At 40.1% G+C, this 16808-nt stretch overlaps 2 protein-coding genes across 11 annotated transcripts in view; both read left to right on the plus strand.

Moving 5' to 3' along the window:
- The window catches only part of CADPS2 (calcium dependent secretion activator 2), a 545582-nt gene that overhangs the window by 177925 nt on the left and 350849 nt on the right, over positions 1 to 16808 (plus strand). The gene's annotated exons all lie outside the window — the stretch shown is intronic.
- On the plus strand, positions 1108 to 2761 carry RNF133 (ring finger protein 133). The gene has a single exon (XM_020909471.2). It carries the CDS (start codon positions 1346 to 1348, stop codon positions 2477 to 2479), a length of 1134 nt encoding a protein of 377 aa, XP_020765130.1. The 5' UTR covers positions 1108 to 1345; the 3' UTR covers positions 2480 to 2761.

The following is a 16808-nucleotide window of genomic DNA, read 5'->3' on the forward strand; positions in this document are numbered from 1 at the left end:
AACCTGAAGTATCTCTTAGTATCCTGTGCATAGAGGTCAGAGACATTATGTACAAGGTCAAAGTTCTTGGCTTTAGCTTCCTAGCTGGTAAATAAGAACCACTGGGCAATTCTCCCAAGAAAGTGTATGGCAGTTCCAGTGAGTGCCCATGCCTGTTAGTTCACATGTCATTCTTTTGGCTTTGAAGTTATATTGTGCTTTTGGCCTAAGTGTAGCAAAAATACAGGTAGAACTAACAGTGTATGTGGGGTCTTGCACCAAGGATGTTTGCTGATTTAGGCAAACATTTTGTTAAAAGATTCTATGACCTTTAACAGTCACTGATGTGAGTGGTTAAATTTAAGTGAGGACCTCAAAGTTTGTCTTTCTAAAATCTATAGCTGCATTTTTGTTCAGAGTAAACTGTGGTAAATTAATATTGCTATATTTAATCTTTTCCCCTACACTTGTCCTCCTCTTTCCTCAAAATGTTGTTAAGCTACTAACAGATGTCAAGTTCTGCAGAGAAATGACATTGGTCTTTTCTGTCTTTAGTGCTGCCAAAAGTGAGGGTAGTAAGGCTGAAGAAATTGAATGGGATACCCTGCTTTTAAAAATTAAAACCAAATGGATCCAACAAACTTCTGACCAAGCTTTGTTAAATAAAGTTCAAAATTTTACATGCTAGATTAAAAAAATATATTGTATAGTGAAAACGTGAGTTAAAAACAGTGTATTCACCACTTCTACCCCATATCTAGGCGTAGTGCTAATTTTTAATTAGCATTCATGGTTAAAACTTGGTATTTTGTAACAGATATTTACTTCACTAACTGTGAAGGAAAGTGTTAATTGTATGGTTTTTCTTGCATGTGTATTCAGGTTTTAAAATACATGCATTATATAATTTTTATATTTTTTAGTTTAATGTGATACCTGGTAACATGACATGTAACTCAAGGGCTGAATTTATCCTGTAACATTGAAATTACCCATAGCAGCATTCAAAGCATTCAACCAATAAATATACAGCATGCTCTAAGCTCTTACCTAATTGGCTGTGTTGTCTTTTATGTCATAATCGTATCACCCAACAGTAAACAGTATCTAGAGTTACAGTAGTGAGACTGGGATTTTTTTTTTTTCAATCTAAAGTTTTCCTCTTTCTCTCTCTTTAAAAAAAAAAATCCAAAACTCATAAAACTTCTTTAAGAATTTCTTACAAAAACATGCTGGAAGACAGTGGAACTTGTTTTCACCCAGAAGGTATTTTCCATTTTAATAGTTTACATTGATCGTCAGCAGATGTGGAAACCACATCTTTTTGTTGGGTTGGTTCTTCAGTCACTAAAGCAGAGAGAGAGAGATGCATCTACTCAAGGTTGGCACTCAGAGAAACAATGCTGCCTCTTCCTGGCTCATGAAATTCAGCTTCCTTTGGCTGCTTAGCCAGCACTGTTGCAGAGCCAGTGCCGTTTGGACTGCTTACATGAACATATCATTTCATGTTGGGAATCGCATGTTGTCAGAGTTGGGGGAGACTGGCGTGTTTGGAAGAAGCTCCACTTTGAAGAGAGTGGCGGGAGTCATCGTGCCTCCAGAGGGAAAAACACAAACTGCCTGCAGCCCCAATACCAGTTTCAGGAAATTGAAGAACTCGCAGACATGGCTCGCCCTTGTTGAACGGGGAAGCTGTACCTTCACCCAGAAGATCAAGGTGGCGGTGGAGAATGGAGCCATTGGAGTGATCATCTATAACTTCCCAGGAACTGGCAATCAGGTCTTTCCCATGTCTCATCAGGTATTTGAAGACATTGTTGTGGTGATGATTGGTAACTTAAAAGGCATGGAGATTTTGCATTTAATTCAGAAGGGCGTTCACGTGACCGTCATGATCGAGGTGGGAAGAAAACACATCATCTGGATGAATCACTATTTTGTCTCTTTTGTGATTGTCACAACCGCTACATTAGTGTATTTCATCTTTTATCATATTCGAAGAGTTTGGGTAGCAAGGATTCAGAACCGGAGGTGGCAGCGGTTAACAAATGATCTCAAGAAAGCATTTGGCCAGCTTCAGGTTCGGGTACTGAAAGAGGGGGACGAGGAAGTAAGCGCCAGTGGAGATAGCTGCGTAGTTTGCTTTGAACTCTATAAGCCTAACGATACAATTCGTATTCTGACCTGTAAACATTTTTTCCACAAGAATTGCATTGACCCCTGGATCGTAGCCCATGGGACGTGCCCCATGTGCAAATGTGATATTCTTAAAGCTTTGGGGATTCAGGTGGATGTTGAAGATGGAACAAGGTCCTTGCAAGCCCTAATGTCCAACGAATTGGCTGATATCCTGTCATCTAGTGAAGAAGGCACAAATAATGAGCTTCCTCCTTCAGGAAGGTCAGATAAAGTGACGCGCGTGGAGGAGGAGGAGCCCCTCCCTTCTCAGGACGCTGGCCAGTCTAATTCAGTAGCAGCGGACATCCATGCTCCGCCTTGACAGCATGGCCTTCGAGGAGCTGAATGAAACCTGTTTGTGAAATCAGGTCCTAAATACTGACAAGCAGTTTGTCCAAAGTGTGATTTTCGTGTCTTTTTTCTTGTTGTTGTTACTTTGGTAATTTTCTGCATTTGTCAATTCTCAGAAAAAAGAGAAGTCCTAGCAGTGTTTTTTTGTTTTTCCTGTTTCTCACCCTTACTAAATGTAATTTTTTTGTCAGTGTATGTTGCTTCTGTGAATATTTACATTTATTTCTATGTGCACATGAATTTTTTTTTTTTTTTTTTTTTTGGTCACCCCACGTGGCTTGCAGGATCTTAGTTACCTGAGCAGAGATTGAACTCGGGCCACCACAGTGAAAATACTAAGTCCTAACCTTGGGACTACCAAGGAATTCCCAACCAAGGACAAAATTTATTCCTGAATTTTTTTTGCATATATATTGGGCTTTATTTTGGTAGGAAAATTGTTGATATATTTATATGTTCCTTATAATACAGAAACCATCAATGAAATTTGAAAAACATAAATGAACTTTTATAAGCTAGGGAGAATAAAATTTATCTTTTGATATTTTTAGTACAATATGCTAACTTGAAAATCATTGTGCTGTGTTCTCTTCATTCTTGGCGTGAAATTTTTGCTGTATGGGATTGTAGTGTTTTGACACATAATTCTGTTCAAGCCATTAGTACATTTTATGTGATCTGTGTATATACTGTGATAGGAATTTTAGAGTTAAAATACCAGCACTCTTTAAGGGAATAGCAGATGTTTCAGCATGGAGTATTGCTAATCATAATTGTTACATGTTCATAATGTATAGAAAGACTTAAAGAAGTCCTGTGGTTAGTTATAGTGTATTTGTTTCACTTATGCCCTACCCCACTCCCTAGTTAATTTTTTGCAATTAATAAAACACTATGTGATTATTTTGTAGATAAGCACTAAAATGTAGAAGTTATTATGACTTGCTGGGATTGTTAGTTTTGTTCACTCTGTATTCCCAGGATCCAGCACAATGTCTGACTCAAATATTTGAGTAAATGAATAATAATTATTTTTAAATAATGTAATTATTATGTGTTAATCTGAAAAACTGGAATGTTTATCCAAATCACACAAAATAATGGGAACTTAATCCTGAAAATTTTCATCCCAAATCACTTTGATAAAACCAAAAGTTTAATTTCTAGCCCAGGCAGGATTTAGTATCACAATTTAGCATGGATAATTTTGCAGAAGAGCTTTGAACTCTCCAAGGCTGACACGGGGATTTGAATTCTTGTAGAACCCTAGAGAGAGCTCTATTAAGAGGAATTTTGTGAGCTGCTGTGTGCTATCAATATCGGAATGCACAGCCAGGCAGGAAGGCAGTAGTTGATTCTAACTGCAATGCCAAGGAAGACTGTTTAAAGGAAGAAGTACATTCCTCTAAGACCAGGGAGAACTGAGACACAGAAAAAAACTAGGCAGATGGCCAGGTGATGGCAGTCCCCAGACCCAGGGTTCTCAGGTTATTACCATTCTGTGTACTCTTGGCAAATTCATGTGGAGTGTGTGTTCCATGTTCACCTAACACCTGAGGAATTTTTATTTGCTCTTCACACTGATATAATTGTCCTATCCGTCTTTCCACTACACACATTTTCTCCTTTCTCCGCTTTGCCTCCACTTTATTCATTATTGTCCATCTTAGATCTGACTTACCTTCATGTGTGAGAAATTGGCATGAATATGCTGTTATAATCAAGCATTTCTTTGTTAATGTGGACATCAAACATTGAACACAGTGTGCTTATGATCTTGATTTGAGAATTTTCAAGGGATGTTGATTAGAAGATAGAGTCTGTTTGAAACAGAGAAGGAAAAGGTCCCATCAGGGAACTCAGGAGCTATGATTGCTTTAGTGCCTAGCAGGAGGCAGGCAGCAGCCTGACTTCTTTGCGTAACTGTTTCATATGTCAGAACAAAACAGCAGTTTTAATCCTTGTCTTTAGAATGCTGTAAACAGATCAATAAACCACTTTTACTCTGGGTTTAATAACCAGAACCTGGAAATAGCACTGCTGTGTCAAATGTCAGGTATTATCCATTGTAATAGTTTTTTATACCGATTCCTTGGGCTATACCATTTTCTCTTACACCTAGTGATGCAAATGTATTTTACCATGATGGCATGGGAACATAATATGAATTATTTTGCCCCTAATACCAGTGTCATATGAATTTCTCTTGGATTTCTCCTTTGTATATATTTTTGTATGTCTCTGGTAATTGATTTCCCCATGCTCACCTCACTAGGTAGGGGGTTTGACATTCCTTATAAAAATGACACTTGTTTATTACAGGGATGAATTGGACTTAATGTTTACTGACATGAAAATGATTCTAAAGCACTTTTGACCTCTTATTTACTGAAGCTACAGGTGAGTTTCCCTATACAGTAAATCATAAGTATTGCCTCATATTAAAAGGCACAGTATGTTTATAGTATGCATCCCTGTTTCTTGGCTATAGATTTACTCTAGTCATCCTTTAGAGAGATGTTGGTCAGTCATAATATTTACAGTAATGTATTTCAAAGGATTTAGTGAGCCAGGATCTGGCATTTCTGATGGTATTTAAGCATAGAATCACTTCATGGGAAATAGATGGGGAAACAATGGAAACAGTGTCAGACTTTATTTTTTGGGGGTTCCAAAATCACTGCAGATGGTGATTGCAGCCATGAAATTAAAAGACGCTTACTCCTGGGAAGGAAAGTTATGACCAACCTAGATAGCATATTAAAAAGCAGAGACATTACTTTGTCAACAAAGGTCCCATCTAGTCAAGGCTATGGTTTTTCCAGTGGTCATGTCTGGATGTGAGAGCTGGACTGTGAAGAAAGCTGAGCGCCGAAGAATTGATGCTTTTGGAACTGTGGTGTTGGAGAAGACTCTTGAGAGTCCCTTGGACTACAAGGAGATCCAACCAGTCCATCCTAAAGGAGATCAGTCCTGGGTGTTCATTGGAAGGACTGATGCTGAAGCTGAAACTCCAATACTTTGGCCACCTCATGTGAAGTGTTGACTCATTGGAAAAGACCCTGATGCTGGGAGGGATTGGGGGTAGGAGGAGAAGGGGATGACAGAGGATGAGATGGCTGGATGGCATCACCGACTCGATGCACATGAGTTTGGGTGAACTCCAGGAGTTGGTGATGGATGGGGAGGCCTGGCGTGCTGCGGTTCATGGGGTCGCAAAGAGTCGGACACGACTGAGTGATTGAACTGAACATTAAACACATGAAAGTGTTCTCTTCTATCACACAACTCACTAGTTTTTGAAGCAGCTTGCATGAACAAGTGGGAGAAAGGATCAGAGTTTGAAGAAGCATTAAAGAGGAAGCCTTCACACATTGATACTGTGAAGTTTCTGCTCCATCATTTACCATGAGCACTAGTTTCTATAGTTTAGAATTTGTTTGGTTTTTATACTTCTTTTTTTTTAATGTTTAGTGCTTAGTAATGAAAAATAAGGATTATGGGTTATTATAATTATTAATACAGAAATATGCATACCTAGTTTTCTAAACTGTTAGAATTTTGGGGGGAGAAGAGGGCTTGAGTAATGTACTTTAAGTTAGAGACATGATCTGGTCCCTGGGCACGGGTATTAGAGTTGTATGTACACTTTACACTCTACAACACTTGTGCACTTTGTAATACTTCAGCGTATATTTGTTGTTGTTTAGTTGCTCAGTCGTGTCCAACTCTTTGTGACCCAATGGACTGAGGCCCACCAGACTTCCCTGTTCTTCACTATCTCCCAGAGCTTGCTCATACCCAGTGTCCATGGAGTCAGTGATGCCATCCAACCATCTCACCCTCTGTCATCCCTTTCTCCTCCTGCCTTCAATCTTTCCCAGCATCAGGGTCTTTTCTAATGAGTCAGCTCTTCGCATCCAGTAGCCGAAGTATTGGAGCTTCAGCATCAGTCTTCCAATGAATATTTAGAACTGATTGTCTTTAGGATTGACTGGTTTGATCTCCTTAATGTATATACTAAGCTCAAATATCATAACCTCACAACCAAAATGTCCCTTTTATTTTTTTTTTAATAGCAGCACCACAGCTTATAACATCTGTCTTTACAATTATGCTGTCATTTTTGTCAGGCCTCTGAGATGTTTTCTTTGATTTCAGCTGCTGGTAGGAAATTTTCTCATTGTTGACGACCAGGGTAGCTGCTTTGGGAACATTCCTACATCAGTAACATTTATCTCCTAATTCAGCAGCACTATTGCTGCTGCTTTGGTGCCTCAGATGGTAAAGAATCTGCCTGCAATGCAGGAGACCCTGGTTCTATCCCTGGATTGGGAAGATCCCCTGGAGAAGGCAATGGCCACCCACTCCAGTATTCTTGCCTGGAGAATTCCGCAAATAGAGGAGTCTGGTGAGCTACAGTCCATGAGGTCACAGAGAGTCAGATAAGACTGAGTGACTAACACTTCCACTTTCATTGCTGCCCCATAAGTTCTGTCGGTTCTAAAGACTTCCCAACTTAACGGCGACTTCTTCAGCATTCCTTCTCTGAATCCACTTGACCTTACTTCCTACCACTTGCTCTTTGTTCTGTTTCCAAGCAGAGTTGCCCCTAACCATCCTTTCCCATCCCATCTCATCTTCTCCAGCTTCAGCCTAGAACCAGTTGCAAGACATTTCAGTCTTATTCTGTGTACCAAGTGCTACCAAATTCCTTGTTTTCCACACTTTTTTTCTATAGTATCAATCACCTACCCTGAGTTGTCTCTCTTGATATCCACCAGCTCTTTACTTCTGTTTAAAAATTCTTATATTAATCTCAGCTATTTATATTCCTCCATAGACCAGTACTTGTCAGCTTTGGTTACACATCAGAACCTCCTGGAGAGTTTTTAAAATGCTCAGTGCCCTGACTGTACCCAAGACCTCTGGGGTAGGGCCCAGGTACTGGGTACCCAGTTGTTCCCAACATGACAAGTTTGAGAACCACTGCCAAAAATAAGGCTGTTCCAAAAGGCCTTTATATTAGTTGGGTTCCCAATTTCATCCTCGGATTCCTTCAGATTTACTTATTGTCATTTTCCTGAAAATACATAGGTAAACATCTAAATATCAAGTTATAAAGGGTTACATTTCATGGAGAGAAAATGATAAAGATTTTTGGGAGTATGGAGGAGTGGATTTCAGCTAGAGAAGCAAGGAGCTCTTAAATAAGGAAATAACATTTGAAATGGAACTGCTCAGTGGGGGAGGGGGCATTCTCATGGAAGAAACAGTGAACAACGGGTGTATTTTAAAGAAGTTTGAGTGTCACGTAGAATTTTGATTAAGGAAAATGAAGAACAGGAATTTTGGAGGTGGTTGCAATAACCCAGGAGTTGATAAGGTGAAAATATGAACAAAAACAGTAGGTGAATTGGGTGAGATGAATCAAAGGTGGGTCATGTCCCAGAGAATATTCTTTGATTTTATTTGCTGATAGGTATTTTCTTCTTCATTTCTTACTGACCAAAGTAGCAGTAATTTCAAAACTTACCTCTACCCATAATTTTCATCTTCAGTTTAGCAACACACGGTGAATGCAGAAGAGAAGGGGGTGGGCCAGAAGGAGTTGAGGAGAAGTGAAGAGTTAAGGATGACTCCTTGGTTTCTAACCTGGGCCGATAGGAGGTGACGATATCATTCACTGAGGTAGAAAATAGAGATGAAGCAAGCTTAGGGTAGAAGGGGAGTTCCAATTTTTAGTATGCTGAATTTGAGGAACCCGAAGGACTTACAGATGCTTTACTGCATGGCTCAAAGTATAGGTCTGTGCTAATGAAGTAAGGTAAAATACAGCAAAAGACATGATACATGCTAAGTGCTTAATGGTAGTAATTATTTATTAATTGTCTCATTTATTAATGAGACAATTCACCTGTTGTTTCCTTTCACATTAATTGTAATTTACTGTTAAATGGAATTTAATGTTACTACTTTGAACCCATATCTCCATTTGCAAAGTTGTAGTAATAGGACTTTTTCTCTCAAAAATGTGTGGCAGCCTGGGTAAAGCTGCTGATTGTCAAGATGACGATGAAGGTGGTACTGGTAACAAGAGCCAGAGTACACTTACCGTTATATAAGCTTCACAGGTAGAAACCCACTGATCCTAACAGGCGCTCTGAGGTAGGTGTTATCAATACCCTCATTCTTTAGAGGAGGAAGCTGAGGCCCAGCCAGGCTAAGTAACTTGCCCAGAGTTAAACAGTCAGTACGTGGCAGAGCCTGTATTTGAACTCAGTCTGGTTCCACAGCTCCTGATCTTTACCACTACACTACAGATAGTTTGAAAAGCTAGTGTTTAAGTAATGGAGAACATGTTTAGGTGAGTCTAATGTTGAGGACTGGAAGGATTGGGCCTTAGAAGAAAATCCTAACTATAGGCTCTGGAAGTGCTAACAGGAGGGGGTGAAAGTAGTAACGCATGAGATCGCAGTGTAATTAGGGAAGAGGCATGTGGGCAGACGAGGGTGTGGGAAGGGTACATCTGATTGGGTGAAAAAGGAAAGTTAAGCGCTAGGAATGGCCACTCCCAATTAGAGGTACTGATGCTGAAACCTGGTCATTCCCTCATGTAAAAATTTGAGTCAGAGGGGTTTTCTGTATCCTTCCTTTCCTCTGAGGTTGGAAAGGGGCAAACAAGAAATTTTTTATAGTTCTCCTAATAACATCAGTTTGTTTTAGAAGTTCGGGCCTTGGACACACACTTGCCCTATTGAAAGAACACCATGCTTTTCCTTCCGATGACCGGCACACTCATATCCTTGCCCCAGGGCAGAACATCTCGGAACAGTGGTCGTCAGACCAGGAGCGTGAGCTTCACCTGAACTCATACAGTTGTTGGAACTACACAGTCTCAGGCTCCACTTCAGACCTACACTCTGGGGGACCCAGAATCTATTTTAGCAAGTCTTCCATTTGATTCTGATGGACATTCAAGTTTAAGAACCTCTCCTATCTCAGAGGGTCAGTTCATTCTCAGAAACGGATGCATCACACAGTTGTAATCAGATAGAAATAATGTAAATGAAAATAATTGTAAATTTTAAAACCCTGCACAAATAAGAGTTGTTAAATTTTCCAAGACACACATTTAGGTGCATTTCAGGTGCCACTGTTCTCAGATTTTATGCATAGCTTGTGCATTAATGCTTGCTCCTTTCCTCTTCCAGTTCCAGTTTCTTTACCTCCACTATCACATTGAGAGTTGTAAGGAAATTATTAGATAGTAGGTAGCTTGTGAATTTCACAGTAGAAGGTTAGGAAAAAACTGAGAAGCTGAAACAGCTTGTGCAGTCCATGCACTGGACTAGGCCGCCCGCACTGGGAAGGATAGTATTTCACACCACCTATTCACTACATCCTGGACTCCCCTGGTGGCTCAGATGGTAGAAGCCTCTGCCTACAATGCGGAAGACCAGGCATCAATCCCTGGGTTGAGAAGATCCCCCTGGAGAAGGAAATGGCAACCCACTCCAGGACCCTTGCCTGGAAAATCCCATGGATGGATGGAGGAGCTCACTTTTCACTTTCTTTCATTCACTGCTGCTGCTGCTAAGTCGCTTCAGTCGTGTCCAACTCTGTGCGACCCCATAGATGGCAGCCCACCAGGCTCCCATCCCTGGGATTCTCCAGGCAAGAACACTGGAGTGGGTTGCCATTTTCTTCTCCATTTCATTCACTAGAGGTCTGAAAATAACTCAACATACGAAAACAGTGGGCTGTACATGGAATTCAGAAAAGAAACATAAATTCTTAGGTTTGGGGCCATAAAACCAGCTTCATAAATACTGGAGGGAGAGTCAGTGTCTTCAAAATTGTAGCTGAAAGTAAGTGCAAGATGAGTCATTGAGCATCTAAGCCCTTCATCTCGAGGTGTTTGGCCTTTCCTAGTGCATCAGTGGACCTCCGTGGTGACTCAGTCAGTAAAGAATGTCCCTGCAATGCAGGAGACCAGGGTGCAGTCCCTGGGTCAGGAAGGGAGTGGCTACCCACTCCAGTATTCTTGCCTGGAGAATTCCTTGGACAGAGAAGCCTGATGGGGCTACAGTCCATGGGGTTGCAAAGAGTCGGACACGACTGAATGACTAACACACAACACACTGCGCTAATAGAAGCATTGCTTCTGTAACTAGAATTGCTGTCCTTTTCGCATTAACAGATTTTACTCATATGGCATATTCGTTGGTGAAGCACTTCATGCATGCATTCATTAAATATTGATTTGCCCTGGAAGCACAGGGGCGAGTAAACCCAGCACCCTCAGATCTTTCTTTCTACTGGAAAGAAATTATAATAAATATAATTTATTGAATAGTTGTAAGTGCTGTGTAGGAAAACAAAACAGGATGGAATTGTCAGAGGCAGAGTTGGCAGTTTTAAAAAGAGGAGGTTTTGTCAAGAAGATGAATGCATGGGCAGAGGGCTGAAAGGAGAAAGAGCCCTGTGCTAGAACAGAGAAAAAGTGGAGTGTGTCAGGAGAGCCCCTGTCGCCTGAGGGGTGTTTAACCTGGAAGGCTGAAGACAGTGTTGAGTGAGTGAGTGAAGTCGTTCAGTCGTGTCCGACTCTTTGTGACCCCACGGACTGTAGCCTACCAGGCTCCTCCCTCCATGGGATTCTCCAGGCAAGCGTACTGGAGTGGGTTGCCATTTCCTAAGACACTGTTAGCTGTGTTAAAACCTGAAGAATGGCCTTGGGGAGAATTTAGAGAGTCTCTGCTATTACAGAGGTAAGAAGTAGGTGAGAAAGTGACAGCTACGTGTGGAAACAAAGGACTTGCTGGTAGTTGGTCCTGTCCATAGACAGGTTGAGCTTCCCAGGTGGAACTAGCGGTAAAGAACCTGCCTGCCGATGCTGGAGACATGAGACATGGGTTTGATCCCTGGGTCAGGAAGATCCCCTGGAGGAGGAAATGGCAACCCACTCCAGTATTCTTGCCTGGAGAATTCCATGGACAGAGGGGCCTGGCAGTCTAAAGACCATGGGGGTCTCACAGAGTGACACAACTGAATTGGCATAGCAAGCATGCACACACTGTTTATTGTCCCCCCATGAACTGAGGATTTCTCTTTCCTAAAGGAGTTTGGTGGTTTGGATGTCGTTTTAATGGTGGTGGCCACGGTGGTGAGAGAATTCAAGCTCTGAAAGGGTGATTGGATTTATACCTTTGAAGTCTTGCACAATCCTGAAAATCACATTCTGAGATTAAAAAATATCGTTATTCCACCCATAGTTGCCATCTGGTGGAAAAACAAATAATTACACAGTACAAACTGCAGAACTCATCCAACACATTTTTTATTAAGAGTCGTTACTTGCCAGGGAGATGTGGTTCAAAAGGTGTGGGGTTCATTTTTCTTTGACTTAAAGAATGTTTGTTTTTAAGATTAATTTACTTTCCAGAAATTCTTTCTTAGTTTTGAAACTTCATCTGCTTGTAGGCTCTTGGCTCATCAAGAGTAAATGACTTGCAGTCCTCAAGATTCATGTTTTCTTAGCTACTGTCTGAAAGGGCAGTAGCTTATTCTCCAGTGCACTAATAAGTCTTGTGGAAAATATAATTTGATTCTTAGAAATATCTTCTCCCAATTTCTGTGTCAAGATCTTCTCAGAAAACTTTCTTGATGATATATCTACAGCAAAGGACTCATATTATTTTCAATCCATTGTGGATTATTTTGTTAAAACACAAGATCGTGTATTTCACTAACTCTGAAATATATAACGAAAATAATTTGAGTCAATGGAGAAGACAGATAGTTACGTGAAAGAAAAACTGATTCTTGTTGGGGTTTGACAGAAAACAGCAAAATTCTGTAAAGCAATTATCCTTCAATAAAAAATGAATTTAAAAAATGTTATTTGTGAAAACAGGGCAGGAACTAAATTTCAGAACAAAAGAGATTGTTTGCTGTTGATTTTAACTTATGATTTCTTCACATTTGTTAATAGGATTGGTTAAAACAGTGATTTTCAAACCGCTACAGATTCCTTCAGTTTTTCTGTATGTTTGCACATTTTCGTAACAGGATGTTGGTATAAAATAGGGTACAGGAATGTCAGGGCAATGTCTCATCACTGCAAGTTTCTAAAGACATACTCTCCATACTTGTTGAGGGACAGGTAACGATTCGGGTGTTGGCATAGGTCCACAAATTCAGTTTGCATAACTGATTAAGAGCATATTTTACTGTATTATTTCACATAATACTCAAAAAACTGTGTGAGAAAAAGTGATATTTATTCCTATTCCACCAGGGAGGAAACTGACCCAGTATGGCTCAGTCTCTCAGCTTGTGTCACACGTTGAACACTCAGGTCTGATTTCCTTCTGGGTTTTGGCACGTGCTCTCATGGCCAAGAGCAGTGCAGCAGACATGAGGGTGAGATAAGAAGCTCTGCACAAAATTGGAATATTGTAAACCTGGAAACCACAGTTTCTTCCATACAATGAAGATAAATGATTTTAAGGATTTACTGAATATTAGATACTAAGATTGTAAAGTAATACACATTTTAAAATTTTATTTTCTATATTATTATAATGACAAAAAAAAAATCCCAAACCAAGCAAACCTCTCCATAATATAGGCAGAAGAAAGCAGCTCAACCTGTGAACTTTCCGTTGTTGTTGAGTTGCTCAGTCATGTCCAATCCTTTGTGACTCCATGGACTGCAGCACTCCAGGCTTCCCTGTCTTCCACTGTCTCCTGGAGTTTGCTCTAACTCATGTCCATCAAGTCGGTGATGCCATCTAACCATCTCTTCTTCTGTCATCCTCTTCTCCTCCTGCCTTCAATCTTTCCCAGCATCGGGGTCTTTTCCAATGAGTCAGTTCTTTGCATTAGGGGGCCAAAGTATTGGAGCTTCAGCTTCAGAATTAGTCCTTCCAATGAATATTCAGGACTGATTTCCTTTAGGATTGAGTGAGTGGATCTCCTTGTTGTCCAAGGGACTGTCAAGAGTTTTCTCTAGCACTCCAATTCAGAAGCATCAGTTTTCAGTGCTCAACCTTCTTTAAGGAGCTTTCAAAGTTTTCTTTAATTTTCTATAATACTATGAAACGGGGGAAGAGTGAGGGAATGGGTTGGAAAGTGGGAGGGTGATGCCTTTCTTTCACTGTATATATGCATATAGAAATTGACCTTTTTTGCCCTTAAGACTTTCAGTCTGTACAGATCAGAAGCCCAGCTAGTAGTCAGTCATCATGCTTCTCTGTTTTTATTTGTGCTTGGATTGAGTGACTTGGTAGACTTCGTTTCTTGCTCTGTAGTTACAGGGTTAAGGAGATTTTCTTCATCAGCTTAGGGAGATTTAAACTAATCATTGAGCTGGAAAATACCTATAAAGGAATACTAAAGGATCTGCTAATAGCTGATATTAGAAGAAAAAAGCTTTATAAAAATTTGTAATATTGATGATGGGAATAGCATGCATATTTTGTCCCCCCCAAAAAAAGTTTTTTCATACTTTTCAAATCACATTTAAGTTCATCTGAATGTAAAGTCATCTCAATTCCTACCATAGACAGAGTGAGAAGCCTTTGGTAGTTTAAGGGGTTTAGATCTCCTTTAAGGGCTTTAGAGTTGATATAAGGAATTTAGATAAGCTATAAGGCAGGATCTTTTGAGAGCATCTGCTTCCTAGTTTATAGATAAAGGTCTAGACATATCACTTATATATATATATATATATATATTTTTTTTTTTTTTTTTAAGTTTGCTGTCAGTTTTAAGTTACAGTTTCTTAACACATGTGAAAGGAATGGGATTGGTTAAAGCAGTGATTTCTAAACCTTGAAAATTCATGGATCAGAAAGGAAGAAAGAAAAAACCACCAAGGTCAAATATTTTTTGCCAAGAAAGGTCATGAACCACTACAAAGCAAACAAAACTAACCCACCATCTACTGTTAACAGCATTGTATTGCAGAGAAGTGACTTGTATCTATGATTTCTACAAATAATATATGGAATAAATTTAGCTTTATTAAAACTACTTTCAGTGTTCATTTCTTTACATTGAATCAGTGAAAACTTCATCCCACATTGGTCAAAACACCCCCATTTGGATTTAATAACTTTCCAAAATCCATTAGGACTACGGGGACCTCATTATTTTCTTCAAAATTTCTCTATCAAATGATACCATACCGTACAGAGGCTTTTTAAAGGTGCGGTTCTAATGAAGTTCATTGTCTAAGCAGGAAAGAGATACAGTGATGCTGTATGGAATTTGCTCACTGGAGGACAGGTATGTTTCCTACCCTCAGAGAGAATGGACAGTGCTAAGAAGGCCCAGAATGAACATGTGGCATAAACTGTGGACAGCATCACAGAGGAGGAGAGAATGACAGGAGTATATTCTGCCTGATTCTCTTTCTGTCTGCTCCTTTCTTTCTCCCCTTCAGTTTAATGAGCCATAAGTTAATAAGTCATCACATTTGATTGCATGGTCTAGGCTTAAATTTTCACTCCTCTACAGTTTGGCTGTGTGACCTCAGACAAGTGTCTTTATGTCTCTGTGCTTTAGTTTCTTACCTTTAAAATAGATACCACCACCTACTTTATGTTTGAAGGTTAATATATATAAAGCCCCTAGAATAAATTTCAGCTGGTTTCAAATGCAGTGTTTCTCATGGGACTCCCTGACTTGAGCATTTGGATGGTATTCCATGCTCTGGGGATAAAGCCTAGACACCTTTCGAGGACTTAGAAAGCCGGTCCCTTTTCTCTCATCACTGTAGGTCCATTCCCTCCACCAAAGGCCCCTGAGACCAGCTGTGTCCCACTCACCCCACTGTCCCTTGGTTCCCCTCATGTCTCAACTGATTCTTCTCGGTCTTCATCCCTCATTCACTTCCTCAGGGAAGCTCTGTGACTTCCTCAAATAGATTCTCAGCCTTGCTACAAAGTCTCATCATGCCAAAAATGCTCAGTTCTCAGTAACATTCATCAACCCACAGTCATTTTAGTTTCTGTAGTTTGTTTATTCCACTATAAGTTCTGTGAAGGCAGCAAACCTATACCATTTTGCTCACCAGTAAATCCCCAGCACTGAGCACACTGCCCAGCATGGAGTATGTTTTGTTAAATATTTATGGAACAAATGGATGTGCTGTTGGGGTGGAGACTGTTAGAGGTTAAGTATTTTTCTTTATTGGAACAGAAAGTATGTTCTTGGGAGCAGTGGAAGAGAATGCTGGAAAGATGGGTTGAGGGAGACTTGGATGGATGGTACTCCTGAAATTATATAGCGCCAACAGGGAATAATCTGTCGATTAGCTTTAGGCATGAGAAGTGACCTGATAAGAAATAATGGTATTAATGCTGGAAAACTGGGAATTATTTGATATCTAGTATAATTAAATTCATCCCTGTTACAAAAAGAAATGATCATGGATTTGATAACACCTGAAAAATAGTTGAAGAAAGGATTTATCCACGGACCACATAGGTTATTGAAATTATTAGACAGTGTTTTCTTTGTCATTATTAAGGAGAAAAAGACATCTCTTGTAAGTGGGGCTCTTGTTCTTTCTCAGTGTTTTCCTGGCTGAACACATGTTGGCAGCCTTCCCAGGAACCATCTCATAGATAGCCACAATGATTTGGCAAGCAGATAATGTTTTTCTCATCATTATACAATCCTTTTGAATCAAGAAGCAATGCATGTTTCAGATCAAAAGCAATATGTGAACAGTAAGTACTTTTGTAAAAAAAAAAGTGTATTCGAAGTTTTATTTGGACAGCTGAGCAGACTTAGCCTTTGCATACATAGCTGCTTGTTGCAGTCAACACATTTTAGTTTTGTTGTTGGTTCACCATGACTTGAAGATAGTAACTTCTTTGGTCTATAAACTAAGCAGGTGAATGAGAAGGGTGACAGCTGGTGGTAATCAGAAGACCCATGTACAAGTTAAAAGTCCCTAAGATGTGGAGAAAGGTAGCATGCGTACTATGTTAGTTTTCTGATGTCAGGACCGTCACACCTCCACCCTCACCCCGCCATGCTGAATTGGTGTGTTCAGTGGCTTTTTCAGAAGGAGGTCAGTGTTTGGTAATTCCATAAATGTTGGCCAGCATACTGTATGGCTCTCAGGGTGAGCCCTTGGTAGGAGGAGGAGGGGTATGGTGGGGTGGAAGAGAGGGAAAGAAGAAAAAGTAAACGGATGTTGCTTTTAAATTCCAAAGGTGGGGATTCAGTCTCTGTTCTCCCAGTAACTTTGTGATCTTCGGCTGGTCCCTTCTCTGCCTACC

The sequence above is a fragment of the Odocoileus virginianus genome, chromosome 1 (genome assembly GCF_023699985.2).
Source record: "Odocoileus virginianus isolate 20LAN1187 ecotype Illinois chromosome 1, Ovbor_1.2, whole genome shotgun sequence".
In the NCBI taxonomy this organism is placed as follows: Eukaryota; Metazoa; Chordata; class Mammalia; order Artiodactyla; family Cervidae; genus Odocoileus; species Odocoileus virginianus.

What these genes read in the sequence shown, in the direction of transcription:
- RNF133 (XM_020909471.2), top strand. Translation starts at nt 1,346, where the DNA reads ATGCATCTACTCAAGGTTGGCACTCAGAGAAACAATGCTGCCTCTTCC.